Below are 17332 nucleotides of genomic sequence, written 5' to 3' on the forward strand. Positions count from 1 at the left end.
GTGGCGGGAGAAATTTCAATATTTAGGACTCAATTTGCATGCCTCTCAAGATTTAGGACTCAATTCGTCTGCCTTTCAAAAAATAGGACTGAACATGCGAATTGCTTTAAGATTTAGGATTTCAGGCATTTTCAGTCATTTATATTTTTTCTGAAACGTTTTCACCTCTCCCTGACACCTAAAATGACCAAAGTGCCCCTTGCATCTAAAACATCTCCCTGGTTCCTTCATACGCTACTTTTCTCTTCGATCCGTCGCGGCCGCGACTCCCAGTCGCGCAAGCGCGACGCTTGCCGTCCGCCGGACCTTCGCTGGTGCTCCATCGCCGGCCAGCGGCCTCCGGTCCTCCACCGCCCTCTCTCTCCGCCGCCCTCCTCCTCTCCCCTTGCCCTCTAGTCCGCCGCCATCCCCATCCGCCAGCCTGCCCTGCGCTCAAGCTGCAGCAAGCTAGGGTTTCGGCTGGACCCTAAGAGGAGGCTCGACAGTTGGGCCAGGCAAAGTGCTTGCTCACACGGGTCTCGGACAACACGTCGACACGGCTCTTGGCATGGTGCAGCGCCTGCAGCATCACCAGCAGCGCCAACCGCTCTTGTAGCTGAACCCGTGCGGCTTGTTCATGTGAATGGCGATGTCCGGAGTACAGGGCAACCTTCTTGATTAGATGCAAGGGGCACTCTGGTCATTTTAGGTGCCAGGGAGAGGTGAAAACATTTCAGAAAAAATAGAAATAACTGAAAATGTCTGAAATCCTAAATCTTGAAGCAATTCGCATGTTCAGTCCTATTTTTTGAAAGGCAGACGAACTGAGTCCTAAATCTTGAGAGACATGCGAATTGAGTCCTAAATATTGAAATTTCTCGGGTGGCGGTGGTGCCAGGGAGTCCTTTGCTGCTGTGCTGAGGAAGGAGAAGATGACGGAAAGAGGGAGATGGATTTGGCAACCAGAGACTAGGTGTCCGCCTCCTCAGCGCCCGACCCGTCCTCCTCCGCCGCCGCCGCCAATCAGCCAGGCTAGGGGTCCGAATCAGGGGTGGCAGGACCTTGGCAGAAGGCAGGGGGCAACTCGTCCTCCTCCTCCGCCCCGCACACAGCAGCATCAAACACCGTCCCAGCAACCTCAACATTCGCAACCTCCACCACGGAGAATTCCTCAGCAGGGACGTGTGCAAGGTAATCAACAACCAGATCCACCGTTTGTAATTGATCCCAGATATAGGGAGCTTACTTGTTATAACTGCGGAGAACTTGGGCACTTTGTTGGAAATTGTTCTTGACCTAAGATCTGCTTTATATGTGGAGTTCCTGGACACCATATGAATGCTTGTCCAAAGTGGAAGTTAGAACATCCAATTGCAACTTTTGTGGGGAGTGCGAGTCTGGGGCTTGGGTTCTATCACCTTGAGGTGCCTAGTGTTGAGTCAACTCAGTGGCTAAATCTCACCAACTGTGGGGTGGTTCGAATGAAAACTGGTCAGATCTCTTTGGCTGAGTTAGAGATAGAATTGTCTGATATCTACAGCAGGGACTGGCCTTGGCAGATAAGGGAATTGGAGCCCGGAAAATTTCTAGTTAGATTCCCTCCTCATAAGAGGGTTAGTGATATAAAAATTATCCTTCCTTTAACCTGAGAAAAGAGGGAGTGCAGGTGGAGGTTCTTGAGTGGATTGGAGATTTGGAACCACATAGTGAACTGGAAGGGGTCTGGATTGAGATGAGGGGCATCCCACCGAGATATTGTCATTGGAAGGTGTTTGCTCAAATTGCTTCTGCCTTTGGACTGCTCACTGATGTTGATTGGCCAACTATGTTCAAGACCTTTTATGAGGTAGTCAGAGTTAAGGTAGCATGCAAAGATTGGAAGAAGATTCCAAGACAGAGGCTCTATGAAATGGGTATGAAGATTTATTGTAATACCCGATTTTAAGAACAAAATCAGATATGCACCATATGTGAGTCTTAGAAGTCAAATCTCACATATAGCTACAAACAAGGGGTAATATCAAAAGACAATGCATAAATATATAACGTACTTAGTATAAAAGAGATAACCTTTGATAGCAAACAGCGGATAAACAACTCCAAACTTCGGGTATTAACTTCTCTCTACAGGATCCAACTGACTGGTTGATCACAAGCCTAAAACATCTCCTGAAGTGTGGGGGAAATAGCAAGAGTGAGTCCATGTCGAACTCAACAAGTATAGCAACTAGATTGTATAGCTCCCACAATCTCATGATCAATGTGACATAAATAATGTAGAGCATTAAATAATAAATAATGAGCATATTTAACATACAAGAATCATCACCGTTGATGTAAGAATCCCCAAGGCTGCTCTTGACCGTGAGCACGGCTAGTATACCGGTTTTTAACACTCTGCAGAGGTTGTACATCTTTACCCATGAGTCATGATTTACCCTTTCGCCCGAGGCCCGTCGACCTCTTAACCCACTACCAAGGAAGGTCGGCAGGGATCACTATGAAGCCTTTCAAAAGTTCGTCTAATATGTTAGGGCCGCAAGGTTTCCTTCGCGAGCAGATATAGATACCCCCTTCCGAATGGCACAATGACGCGCAGCCTATACACATAGGGACAGGGCCGTGTCGGTTCAGCCCCTCTAGTGCCCTTTCGAATAACCTCTAACAAGCTAGAAAAGGTCTTCATACTGAGCTAAAGCCAGAGCCATTATAGCCCTCATGGTTGCAATGTTGTCCCGGTTATCACTTACAGATAAATCATCAAGTGGCTAAAAAGTCATTTTTATCGTTTATTACTTAACATTAATTTAGTCACAGGATCATGGTCACAGAAATAAAATCCATATGCTATACTTGCCTTAATCCAATTGCTCTTGCTGATCTTGCTAGTTGTCCAAGTACTGATTTAGTTTGTTGTAGCACTCTTGATCACCACAGATTATTCACCGTCTATTCTCAGTCATCAATCATCAACACACACAATCGAGACAAAACATACACGAAGCAAACAAAGCTACAATTAGAACAGTACACCAATCAATGAAAAGGTTTGAAAATTAATCTACGTATTGCTACGAATACACATACGTGAAAAACACGCTAAACGGAGTTACATTGAAAAATAAACAACTAACGGAGATTTACCTCAATTTAAGAGTAAAGGCTATAAGCTCAGTTTATTTTATTTATATTTATAAAACCATGTGACAGATATTAATTTTGTCAATTTATATCTTAGTTAAAAAGTAGAGTTAAAGCTAAATATATTTTATTTATAAACATATCTCATATTGTTTAAGTCATTAGACTTTACTCTGTAAAAATAAATAAACACGGGAGAGCACCTAGCCGGATTTAATGTATGCAACGTGTTTAACAAACTAAATAAAATGTAGTTAAAAAATATATCAAGAATAATTAATCATAATAGCAATTATAGGTATAAAATATCCAGGTTTTATAAAACTGGATGCGAGCAGATTAATCATATTACTTTAATTGTAAAATTCAGAGGTATTTGACAATAGAAAACATAGTTGCAGATTTACAGGCTAACGCAAAAGGAAGCTATGGATATAAAGGCACTAACCAATGCTGAAACAGATCGAAGGCACAGGTACTAGGTGATAAACATTTGCAGGATTGCAGTGCACGGGCAACTCGTGAGCCATAGAGATGGAGGGCCGGCATGCAGATGCTGTGTTTCTGGTGATCAAGCTGCACTCGATTGGCAATGGGCAGCAACAACACAGAAGATAATCTGAAGTTTCATGGAAAACCAAAGCATCATATATACTATATATTTATATATAGGCATGCAGGATTTCGGGCACGGTATAGACCTGATCGAATAGAGAGAGCAAGCAAGGCAGACTGTAGGGTTCCTCATCACGGTGCAGATGACATCAGGTGGCAGGCGATCTGGTTGACATGTCTTGATGATTTAAGCTTGGCTGCACCGTAGGCAGTGGCGAAGCTAGAGCAAATATGAGGAGGGTGCGCTTGCCTTGTGGGTGGGTGCGTAGGATTTTTCTATGTGGGTGCAAATATGGTGAAAATTTGATCATAATCACTATTTTTTGATATTTTTGTGGGTGCACCCGCACCCACAACCCTCTATATAGATCCGCCCATGACCGTAGGCATGAATATTCAGGTTTCGAAAAGTAGAGGTCCTTGATGACCAGGCAAACTCATGGGCAGGGCAGGGTAACAGATCGGTGGTGATTTGGCGATGCCAGACTTTCGCTTGGACTTCAAGCGTCCAACTGCAAAGCAGATGCGTTATCCTCTGCAAAGCATATGCGTTATCCTGGGAATAAGCTGCATAGAACAAGGACTCCTTGTGGGATCGACAAACCAGGAGAAGAAAACAAATCAAAAACAAGGAACGGAAGTAGAGAGGTGCACCAAAGGTTGCCGGCGGAGATTCTCAAACTTCACTACGAGGCTGGTTGAAGATATGCGATCAGCATGTTGACTCGTATATATAAGAGACATATAGGTAGGGTTTTGGGTTGAGTTAGAATAAGATTGGACTTTATTATTTTCGGAATTATTTAATAACCATGATTAAAAATAATTCTAGAATATCTAGAATTACTATTTGAGTCATGAGAAATACTTCGAAAATTTCAAAATTTTAGGGGAAATTTCCAGAGACATTTTAGAACATGAAGAACCCAAATAAAGTATTTGGAGCTCATGATAAGATAATTTGGAGTATCTAAAAATTAAATTATGCTCACATAAAAGGCCGCAAAAATTTCCGAGAACTTTTGTAGAGATCTCCTGATGGACGAGAAACTGAAAGGAGTGACTTAGGTTTGAAAGAAAAGATTCTCTTGAGCTGAGGGACAAGGAATTTGATTGTAGAAAAAAAATATAAATATGTGCCGAAGAAGGAAGATCGATCTAATAAACGTATTTTAAATATTTTTCTCACTATCAACACACAAAGGAGAAACAATCAAACATTACATCAAACCTTATGCACCAGCATGTATGCACAACAATATTGCTAAACCTTATGATAAATTTTAATTTAATGAAAACTATTATTCTCCTATATTTTTATGAGCACAAAAATTCATAGTTAAATCATTTTAGCTCTAATTCCCAGAAATCAATTTTAGAGTGTTACAAATCTACCCCCTTAAAATGAATCTCGTCCTCGAGATTCGGAAGAGACACGGATCCTCCGAGAGAACACAGAATAAAGATCTCGATAACTCTTTAAACATCACAACCTGTATACGAAGGCAAACTCAAATTTTCCATGGAATATCTATTACTCGTATTTGATCAAGGTCCATCTTGGCTACCAACTTTTTGATTTATACAACTCGAACATATGATAACTTAGCATGAATATGCCTCCTCAGGTAGGAGTGGATCACTTTGATACTCAATTCTTTTCCCCTAATGGTGCGGTTACAAAAATTTTCCACTGGGTAGCACAGATCACTCCCTTGTGTGCACATAACCATCCATTACCAAAAACCAAAGGAATATCGAGTGATTCTAGCACAATGAGGTTTACTGTGAAGTTTTCCTTTTATGCTTCCATCATTGTGGATTCTGATTTGATTCAATGTCAACTTGCTCTTCTGTATTATTATTTTGATAACATTCAGCTTTATCATACCCATAACATCTTTCTTCAAAGGCAAGATAATCATACTCTTCCCACATATCCATGAGAGGTGTCATACTGGGCTCCTGATCCATGGGACACTACACTCCCTGTCATCAAGTGACCAACGTCCGTAACACGGCAAGGATAGATGTTCATAACCATAGAATATCTCAGAAGTCAATTATCACTTCAAGCTAGTTTTAAAATGCATCATCCGTGATATCATGGTACTACCCCCCTTAAAATTAGATTGATTGGGGACACTAGGGACTAGTTCTCTTATCCTTTTTGGACGCCACACATCATAGTCTTTTACATTCATTGTACCGAGTCTCTTGATCCAACATTATCCAATTCTTCTCCATGTAACCCCTTTATTTAGGCTACCCCCTTAAGAAAGGTCAACTAGGGGGACACAAGAAAGGTAGCTTGTATGTTTTCCAGATAAGTTAACAAACATCGAGAACTTCTGGCATCCCAAAGAACTTATGTGTAAAGGAAGAACAAATATCCTTAAATTTTTCTCGCAATATGGAAAACACCAGCGTAGTAAAACACATATAACTCTTATTCTGTTACTCCAATAGAGTTATAGCTTATACCGTTAGAAAACTTATGAAATTATCTACCACTTTCATGTAGAAGACCTCCTTAGGTTCTGTCTTTAAGCTTAGGTAAAACAACCAAACTTAATATCCTTCCTGACAATGTCTCAGCAAAGGTGCAGTAACTTCCAGAAATTATATCTCGAGCTACTTAACTCATCTGAAGATGGTCCTTACATTTTTGAAAAGCTTAGGAAATCATCTACAACTTTCGTATACAATGTTTTCCCAGATTCTGACTTTAACTTGGCTGAAAATATGAAATACTGGGACTGTCCAGACTTTTAATAGAATAGTAACATTCACTTGTAAATGTCATATCTCAGGTTCTACTTATCAAAATAAGTTACAGCATATACCGTTGGAAAGCTTAGAAAATTGTCTACAACTTTTCTATAGATCACTTTTCCAAATTCTATAGTATATTTGTCTCAAACAGCAAGTACCCGAAACTGGTCCAGATTCTTAACAGCACATCTGTATCATCTTGTGATTTTTGTAACTTCCAAACCATAATAGCTATGAGGGTGATTCTTGTGGTCAGAGAAGATTTTGAAGTCTAGTTGTTCCCAGAAAAATTTGATAAACCTTGCACGATCAGATCTTGAGATACACCAGAACTATTGCAGACTGCTCTATAAATCAGCAAAGGACAGAAACAGATATAACCAAGCCCAACTACTTATTTCATTACTCCTTATGCCTTAGGCCTATGAACTAATGAAATTGTCAAGTAATTCCACAAGATCATTGCAATCATTACAAAGATCGAAATCAAGCATAAACATAATAACAACCAATTAAGCATTGAAGGTTCATACTTCACTCAACTTGCGATACTATCGTTCTCTTCATAGTAAAGGGTAGAGATCCTAAAACTTATATTTCAAAGACGCAAGAAGGTGGTAAGAAAAGGTTCTACTAGCATACCAAATCAAGGAGTGAAGGTGAGAACAAGTACTTTTTAAAATAAGCAACAAGGTAGAGACAAATAGCAAGGATAGGGATATAGTATGGATGAAAATACCAAGATTTATAGAGCAAGGATTTTATGACAATTTCAAAACCTTAAGACGACCAATTTCTAACTAGGCTTGCGTCCTACAGCCAGCATTGCTTTGATACCACTTTGTAATACCCGATTTTAAGAATAAAATCAGATATGCACCATATGTGAGTCTTAGAAGTCAAATCTCACATATAGCTACAAACAAGGGGTAATATCAAAAGACAATGCATAAATATATAACGTACTGGTTTGTGTAACCTTGATAGTCACTTTGCTTAGTTTGTGTAGCTAACTAAGTTGCGCTCTCGATATGGGCCGCACCATTGGAGGTTGCCCGGACTACAAGATGAAGACGTACAACGCACGACGCTGGTTAGGCATGCACCACAAGGCTACAAGAAGTTATTGTACCAAATAAGATACTTTACTTGTAACTCTGTCTCTTAACAATATATAAAGAGGGGCAAGGGTCCCCTAGAGGACAACTCAACAGATCACAACACATCTCATATCATCAATGCAATTAGACATAGGACGTACAAATTACGCTCCCACGGTGGCCAAACCTGGATAAAATCATCGTCTGTGTCTTGTGTCACCATCTAGTTCGTAGCTTGCGCATCTGTCTGCCGACAACCTACTGCCTTGGGCATACCCCTAGGTAGACTGCCGACCATATTTTATTGACAGTGGCGTGCTAGATAGGAGGTGTACGTACAGCTTTCCAGACGAACTAGATGGTCATCATCCCTGACTTCGTGGTCGTAGCGGACGATTTCATGTTCACCGTCAGCCAGATCACCTGGACCACCGGCTTCAATAGGTTCACCACCACGACCATGGAGGAGACGCAGACCGATCACTTCTTCAACATCATCAGTTGCAGCTCCAACCACGCCGGCTATAACTCCAACCCTCCAGTAACGTCTCTGACCACGTCGACAACATGTTGCCCGCATCCCTACTATAAAGGGAGGTAGATCGACAACGCCGACCTGCTCGAGGCTATCGACCAAGTTGCTTGGCCTACTTGCTCTGACCACCTGTCATGTCGTAACAATGATCGCTGTGAAGAACGGCGCTACGACAACTGCGACCACCGTCATGACAACACGTTAGAAAGCTCGAAGACTAGACAATTTTGTCACCACCGAACAGACTTCCATCTAAAGATAAGTACACTTCTAATATTTTATTTATTTTTGGCATAATATTTTGTATAATATCCTTGACATGATTATCCTTTGAAATAATTTTTTTGTTAGCGGACTAGTTTTTTCTCCTACACAAGTTTTCCAGAGCCGGCACTGTCTCTGACTCCTTCCCACACGTGCACGAGATCCACCCTCTGTGTTCCGGATGGTCGGCAATAGCTCTTTGACGAGGCTAGCAATCCTACGCGTACCTAGGCACCGCGCCTCATGCTCTAGATTGTTGGTCATACCAGAACTGATGCAGGCTTTAGGATGAATTAACTATTCATACTAACTTTAATATAATATAAAAGCTAAAAACTTATCTCAGTGCTGATTTTTCTCGGAGTTTATTTATACATCATGTACTACCTATTTTCTATATTTATTTTTTAGGACCTTGGTCCAGTCAACAAGCTACGCTCGGTGACTCGTCAACCATTCCCTACGCTATGCTCGATGACTGCTCCGACCACCAAGTACGTTTACGTTCCCAACCACGCTTAGGGACTCGTCGACCAGTCTCTACGCTGTGCTCGGGGACTATGTCGATCACCAAGCACGTTTACATTCCTAACCGCGCTCGGAGAATCGTCAATCACTCCCTACGCTATGCTCAGGGCTTGCTTCGATCACTCTCTGACCATAGCTTGGGGCTTACTCTCCTTGGTTACATATAAATTAGACTCATATATAACTAAGGGACGATTTTAATTTTTTAGACCTTGCTACAAGGCTCATACTTCATCTTCCAGCAAGCTCGGGGACTATATCGGTACGATGCACCTAGTGATGCATCTTAGTATCAAAATTTCTACATGAACTTTTCTTTTTAGACCCTGGTATCACGTGTTTACGTCACCTACTGCCAGACTCGGGGACTAAGTGGGCACACTTCATCTTATGGTGAATATGCTTGCTTTTTCAAATCCTATATTTTTCAGAAAAGTAAAGTGGACACATTTCATCAGGAAAGAAATCTTCTTTCTCAAGAGCACTATGCATTCTTCGGACAACTTGTTTCTTCGGCCTCAACGGTGGTAGACTATCATCCACGCTGATCAAAGAAGCTCAAGATGGTGTATCACATCACAATACATAGAGCTCGAGGACTAGCTGTGGGGGTATAAACTCCTATACCCTCATGGCTCGACATAAGCCACACCATCACAGGTGGCCCGACCCATAAGATGAAGACGTGCGGCGCACGACGCTAGTTAGGCGTGCACCACAAGGCTACAAAAAGGTATTGTACCAAATAGGATATTTTACTTGTAACTCTGTTCCTTCATAATATATAAGGAGGGACAGAGGTCCCCTAGAGGACAACTCAACAGATCACAACACATTTCATATCATCAATACAATTAGACGCAGGACGTAGGTATTACACCCTCATGGTAGCTGAACCTGAATAAAATCTTTGTCTGTGTCTTGCGTCACCATCTAGTTCGCAGCTTACGCATATGTCTGCTGACAATCTACTACCTTGGGCGTACCCCTAGGTAGGCTGCCGACCATATTTCGTCGACAGTTACTTATCCAAGCATTAAGACAACTTGTTAAGATTTGGATAAGTACCACAAAATTTGACTTGATAATGGTAACTCACTGTATATGTGTGTTCAAATGGTTTGGCTTCAAGTTAGACGCATGCATAAATATGGAATTTGTTGGTAGTTTACCATATTAAGTGATGTTAAGTGGTATAAAAGATGGAAATGTATCTTTGTAGCATGTATGACACATTGAATCCATCCTTAGCATCATGATTTGCATGGTCCGTGGACTAAAATGCTAGACCAATAAACTTGTTAAATGGTTACAAGGGCTTGTTTAACATGACTCTAGCTTTGGCTCTAGCTCCAACATCAGTTTTGACAAAAGAGCCGAATGAGTAGTGCCAAACATCTCAAGAGGAGTTGTTTCTTGGTGCATACAAGAGAATTCAAAGCCATTTTTTGTAGTAGTCAGAACTATATTTTGTGGTTCCTCCCTCTAACTCTGGCTCCTTTAGAGAAGCACCTAAGGAGAAGCCATTGTGAGGAGAAGGCAAGAAAATCTAGATTCCAGTTCTTTAGTATAAAAACACTCTGATTTGTCTAAACTTCTTGTAAAAAACTATTTGGGTACATCACTTAGCCTAGTTTCACAATAAAAGCCGCTAGGAAGTAGAGAGCAAGTCCGTGCCAAACAGGGACTTTATGAGGGCCCATTCCCCATTGCTTCGCGCTGCAAAGCGAAGAAGCCCAGAAGTCAAGTGGAGGCTACTTTTTTGGCTTCCTCATCTCCAGCATCGCCGCCGGCCCGCCCGCCCCTCCTGAGTGACTTTTTGCTCTAGCCCTCCTGCCCCACCCCGTGGAATTCCTCCTTGTGCCATTCACCCACCCCACCCCGGACCATTAGCCTTTTCTTCTGCGATTCAGGGGTTCACAAGGCTTGTGTTATCTCTCCCTCCTTCGTGTGGCAGTTGACCACCGACACGCCAAGTGCCCAAGCCTTCGTCACTCCCTTCGCGTCCTTCGCTGGCGACGAGCATCTGCCACGCCAGGTATGCGCACCCTTACTCTTCTATTCCCATTCTTCTCTCTGAAATCGAGCACCCAAACCCTAATTTAAGTTATAGGCTATTTGTATTCAGATCCGATCTTATTAGAATTGTATACTAGCCTACAAACTATGATTTTTTTTGCAAAAATTATTAGGTGCACACTTGTACACCCATGTCCACTACTGGATTCGCCCCTGCCCCAAACCTAATGTTAGCTATTTGTATTTAGATCTGAACTAATTGCCAGCATATACATGTTTTGTACCTACTAACTTGTATTCTTTGAAAAATTTATCGCCACCCATGTCCATTACTGGATCTACCCCTGCCCTAGACCTAATGTTGTATTTAGATCTGAACTAATTGCCAGCATATACATGTGTTGCACCTACTAACTTGTATTCTTTGCAAAAATTATTGCCACCTATGTCATATACTAGGTCTACCCCTGTTAACTGGTCGCAAGTTTTTGCAATTTTAGGTAACATTTGTTTCCTTTTGGGCAGGTTTGGAAACTTCTTGTATGCTCCCGTATTCAACGCTGATTGGTGAAAATAGTTTTGGGACTCTGAGGACCTAAATTCTGTGAATCAATTGTAAAGGTGTAGCTATTTGTAGTTGTGGAGGTGTGTGAAGAAATGGAATGCAACAAGGATGAGGCCCAAAGGGCGAAGGTTATTGCAAAGAGGAAGTTCAAAGCAAGGGACTTGCAGGGTGCCAGAAAATTCGCCCTCAAGGCTCAGACACTCTTTCCTGGGCTTGAAGGCATTGACCAAATGATCGCCACCTTTGATATCTATCTTGCTTCAGCTGCTGGGGACAAGGACTGGTACTCTATCCTTTCTGTTCCCATGAATGCAGATGATGAAAACATAAAGAAACAATACGAGAAGTTGGCTATTCAGTTCCACCCTGACAAAAACAAGTCAGTGGGTGCTGAGGGTGCTTTCAGAATGGTCCAAGAGGCATACATGGTGCTATCAGATAGAACCAAGCGAGCTGTATATGACCATAAGAGGAATGTAAGGATATCCCAACAGAGAACATTGCAATCGAGTAAAGCAAGCATGGTCCCTGGTGCATCCAATGACTTCTATAATTTCGCAGCTAATGCTACTACTGCCTCCAAGCCGACAGTAAGCAAGCAAACAGTGGGATCAGCAACACATGCCCTAGATGCACCCCCACCTGCACCTTCAACTACTACTAGTACACCTGTGGCACAACCTAATACATTTTGGACCTTATGCAATAAATGCAAGATGAACTATGAGTACCTCAGGATGTATTTGAATCAAAAGCTTCGCTGCCGTAGTTGCCGTGAGTTATTCCTAGCAAAAGAAGTACAAAGGCCACCAATAGGGAACATGGTGCAAGATTCAAACATCAGTGGTGCTAATCAAAATGCAACCACTAATAGAAATTTGGATGGAGGTCCAATTTCAAGGGCTGTTGGTGTAGCTAGTGCCACTGCATCGTCTGTTGCTGCTGTTGCTCAAGCTGCTAATGTAGTTCATCAGACATATGAAAAAGTTAGGAGGGAGAGGGAAAATGTGCAAGCAGCGGTAAGAAGGGAGGAGGCTCTTCGCCGGAAGTACAATCCTCTAAAAAGGCATGGAAGCATGTCAGAGAATGCTAATCTTGGAGCAGTTGCTGCAACATCTAGAAAGAAGACAAGGACTATGGCTAAAGATGCTGAAATTGGTTCTTCATCCATCATATCAGGTCTAGGAGCAAATTTTTTTAGAGTGCCTGGTGGTGATGGTGGACCCAATTGGAAACCCAGACCTCTGATCCATTTAAGTTTAGCCAAGACCTTCTCTCAGATGGATCTTAGGGGTCTTTTGCTGGAAAAAGTGAAAACTGAGCTTAAAAACAAGCTAACAGTAATAAAAAATAAAACATCACAAGTTGTTGCTAGTGAAAAAGTGAGCAAGAAAGTTGTGGTTAAGGAAAATGGTGGGGATAATGAAGCTCTTGCACCAGAAGATCCTATAACTAATAAAGATGCTCATGATGATCCTGAAGAAATTGGTTCTAATACTAGCACAAACACTGGAAATGAAGATGATGGCCGCTTATCTTTTAATGTTCCTGATCCAGATTTCTGTGATTTTGACAAGAACCGCACCGAGGAATGTTTTCGAAGTGATCAAATTTGGGCTTCATATGATGAAGATGGTATGCCTCGTTATTATGCATTTATTCAGAAAGTTCTTTCCTTGAAACCATTCAAGCTCAGAATAAGCTATCTCACATCAAGGACAAATAGCGAATTTGGGACTTTGAATTGGGTTTCTTCTGGATTCATAAAGACGTGTGGTGATTTCAGGATTGACAAATATGAAAGTTGTGATATAGTGAACATGTTCTCTCACCAAATGAAATGGGAGAAAGGGCTTCGTGGGATAATCAAAATTTATCCACAGAAAGGTGACATCTGGGCTATTTATCAGAATTGGTCCCCTGACTGGGATAAAGATACTCCAGATAATGTGCTCCATGCCTACAATGTGATTGAGATACTGGACGCCTATGATGAAGAACATGGCATCTCCATTATTCCCTTAATTAAGGTTACTGGATTTCAAACAATATTTCAGCGCCATCAGGATCCAAACACTACCATGAAGATTCCCAAAGAAGAGATGTTTCGGTTTTCACACCAAGTGCCTTTTTACAGGATGTCAGGCGAAGAAGCTCCAAATGTCCCCAAAGATAGTTATGAGCTTGACCCAGCTGCTATTCCTAAAGAACTTCTTGAGGGGATCACAGAAACAGTGGAGGCAAATGGAACCTCGACTGTTGACTAAGACAGTTGATGTCTTCCTTGGTTGAACTGCCATTTTGAAGTAATCGAGCAAAAGAGATTAAGATTTGCTAGTTTCCTAGTTTTATAGATTTCCTTCTACTGCTTTTGATTATCACATTTTTTTGCATAGAAGGGATACAATGGAGCTAGTCATTCAGGAGCCAGCTGCTTAGCAGCTTCTGGTGTAATTTAACAGGCTCTAGCATGAATTTAGTTGTGATATGTTACTTGTTAAGTATACTAGCGTGAAGCTCATGTTGCAGTTTTTATGGTCAGTGTTGACATATGTGATCTGTCTTGTCTTGAGAGTGGATCTGTTGCCATTTTAAGAATTCAAATTAATGCTAACTGAACTCATGTCTATTTCTTGGTTCTGTTATTTTGAAAAATCCATATGTTGTATGTGAATACTCCCTTCGTCCACATATAGTAGGTGCAACTCCAAAAACACCATGACGAAGGAGCTTGTTCATTATTGCGTGTTTCTAGGAGTCTCTCTTTGATTTTTTTTGAGGGCGCCTCCAAATTACTGAGGCCCATGATTTTTCGTCACACCCCCGTTAAGCAGAGTACTCGTCCGCATTTCTAAGAGTATCCCTTCGATTTCACCTCCAAATTACTGTGGCCCACGATTTTCCGTCACGCAACTCGCCCTGCATGCATTCCTTTCGGCTTCCACGCGCATGCAGATTCCTTCTGGCTTTTTGGATAGAAATCTTTTCCCCCTGCTAATTTTCCATGGGCATATATGTTACATGCAGCTATGCGCAGAGGAGATATGGTTACGCCTACTATATATGGATGGAGGGAGTATGTGATAAACTACTAGCATAGCTTCATCACTCAGTTAATTTCATAAATTCCAGCTTAATGCGGCGTACTGTATGGTCAGTTTGTGCTCTCTTTTTTAGGTTGCAGCTTGTTCTCGTTTTTTACAGCTTGTATTCTCTTTTGGAAGGAAAACATCTTGCTATCTTTTTTTTTCTCTTTTCCTCAGTTTCTGTCTTCAAAAATGCTGCACATAAAAGTAGACTAAGGGCCTGTTTAGATCTCAAATCTTTACATTCCAAAACTTTTGGCTGTAAACTTTACATTCAAATATGTGTTTAGATGCTTTTTAAATTTTTTGATCCGCAACACACAAGACACGGGTCCCTAAGCAAGTTTACACAGTTTTGGAGCTCCAAGGTCCCAAATTCCAAATCTTTACAGCCAAGTTTTACAAGCCTCTGTTTAGATCCATTATTCCAAAAAGTGTTTATTTCTCCAAAAATTTTGGTTGTTTGACTACATCTAAACAGGGGCCTAAGTAAACTTCAAGCGATTTGTAGGAACAAGCTAGATATGTAGCTCTCTGACCACCTCATGGTCATGAAGGCACTAGAAATCGGAAATCGGAACATTTCTGTCATGTTTGCTTTAGTTGTGCATCTTACTCTCAAACTCTACAAATTTCATGGATGTCTTCATTCATCAGTCATTGAATCCCCTGAAGACGATACCAGTGATCGTCATGTGGTCATCTCATGTTATGATGCTTAGTTCATATGGGGGTAATGGTGGTAGGATAATGGCGCCAAGGCTTTGTGGCCTGGCTACCGAAGCAAGGAGATGAGAGATTAGACTGATAGCAGGGAGATGAGATTAGAGATAGCATGGGGGTGAGTTGAGAGGTAACTTCATTCTTCATTGCTTCCTTCATTCCATTGATGCTGGTTACAATATATAGGAGCTGAGCTCTCTGCTAGGTGCACAGACTCTGGCCCTTTCACACTTGAGGCCCCTTCAGCTGCTCCTTAATTGCTATTAATAGCCTTGATGACATTGTCCCTTTCAGCCACCAGCCCCCTTGGGCTCCTGCACGCCTGCTGACCATTGCATGTCCCCATACAGCTGCTGACCATGCGATTCCCCAGGCCTGCTTGTCCCCAGGCCCTTTCAGCCACCAGCCCCCTTAGGCTGCCTGCACGCCTGCTGCCTGCCCCCCATGACATCTCCTCCCTCCTTGAAGACCAGCTCGTCCTCGAGCTGGAAACGTGGAGAGCAGTTGTCGAAGCAGATGGCGATCTTCTGGATCCCATGAAAGGAGCCCAACACCTAGGAGCAGCCATACATCAGTCCTGTCCAACGACACCCAAGCAGGTGACGGAACCGAGTGGACGGCTGGAGGCGGTGGCGGTGGAAGTCGTTGGTGAGGCTGGGGCAGATGCCATGGTGACTGCTTGGTTGTGCTTGTCCACACCGGAAGATTGCAGACTCATATCGCTTCTTGGGTTGGAGCTACAAGATGGATAGGCGAGCCCAAGTGGATGACTGGGCAGGTTGCAATGTGTTGCAGCGACATGCGGAGCAACATGCACAACTTCTGCACCCGCCGCCGGACAAGGAAACCTCGCCCTGCTGCTTGCAGGCACACCGCCGCTCGCTCCTCCGACGATGGCCACTTGATGGCCGGTGAGATAGCAGCCAGACGCTGCACCTCACGGAGAGATTGAGCTCGCTGACGTGCCAGGAGTCCACACGCTGCCGCCTGAAGCCGCACCGCAGCAAGGCGTTCACGAAGCTTCCTGGTAGTGTGTCGCGCCACCGCTTGTAGGCGGACAACAGCCTCCTCATGGAGAGACCGCACCCGCCGGCGTGCTAGGAACCCTCGCGCTGCCGCCTGAAGTCGCCCCGCAGCAAGGCGTTCACGCTCAGATTTCTCCGCTTGAGCACAATAGCGGTTGATCATCAAGGCGAGGCGATCTAGATCCTTTTAGAGACGGCACATCCCATCAGCAAGGTCAGTGGTCGCAGCAGGGGGCGCTCCGAAGCGCATGTGCAGCAGCTCGGTGAAGTGGCACCAAGTCGGGGTGCCCTCATCTTGCTGAACTTGTGAAAGGTCCTAATATGGCTAGAGAGAGGTGAATAGCCTATTTAAAAATTCTACAAACTCACTAGAGCAAGAGGTTAGTAAACAACAAAGCGAAGCTTTTTGCTCTAGCTCTAAAGGGATGTTTGCAAGCCACCTATCCAACAATTTTAGTTGTTAAGATCACTAGGCACACAAGAGCTATGTCACTACTTACACTAGAGAGCTATCTAAAGTTTCTATACAAGTAAGTAAGCTACTCTAGTTTACGGGAATGTAAGAGAGATGGTTTGATCTTTATACCGCCGCGTAGAGGGGATGAACCAATCAATAATATGAAGTCCAATCACCGGGAGAAATCCAATGAATAAACACAATAGAGACAAACAATTTTTCACCCCAGGTTCACGTGCTTGCCGGCACGCTACGTCCCCGTTGTGTCGATCAACACTTGGTGGTTCAGTGGCTAAGAGGTGTAGCATGAACCTCGTCCTCACTAGGACACCACAAGAACCTACCCACAAGTGAGGTAACTCAATGACACGAGCAATCCACTAGAGTTACCTTTCGGCTCTCCACGCAATCACCGGGAGATGGCCACGAACAATCACCAACTCGTGCCAAAGCTCCTCCGCTGCTCCAAGCCGTCTAGGTGGCGGCAACCACCAAGAGTAACAAGAAAACCGCAGCTAGA

The 17332-nt window shown here is 42.9% G+C and overlaps 1 protein-coding gene across 1 annotated transcript; it reads left to right on the plus strand.

Annotated features, from left to right (window-relative positions):
- On the plus strand, nt 10821–14026 carry LOC8073421. Its single transcript, XM_002446560.2, has 2 exons — nt 10821–10975; nt 11482–14026. Exon 2 carries the CDS (start codon nt 11614–11616, stop codon nt 13786–13788), a length of 2175 nt encoding a protein of 724 aa, XP_002446605.1. The 5' UTR covers nt 10821–10975; nt 11482–11613; the 3' UTR covers nt 13789–14026.

Source organism: Sorghum bicolor, chromosome 6 (genome assembly GCF_000003195.3).
Source record: "Sorghum bicolor cultivar BTx623 chromosome 6, Sorghum_bicolor_NCBIv3, whole genome shotgun sequence".
NCBI classification, from domain to species: domain Eukaryota; kingdom Viridiplantae; phylum Streptophyta; class Magnoliopsida; order Poales; family Poaceae; genus Sorghum; species Sorghum bicolor.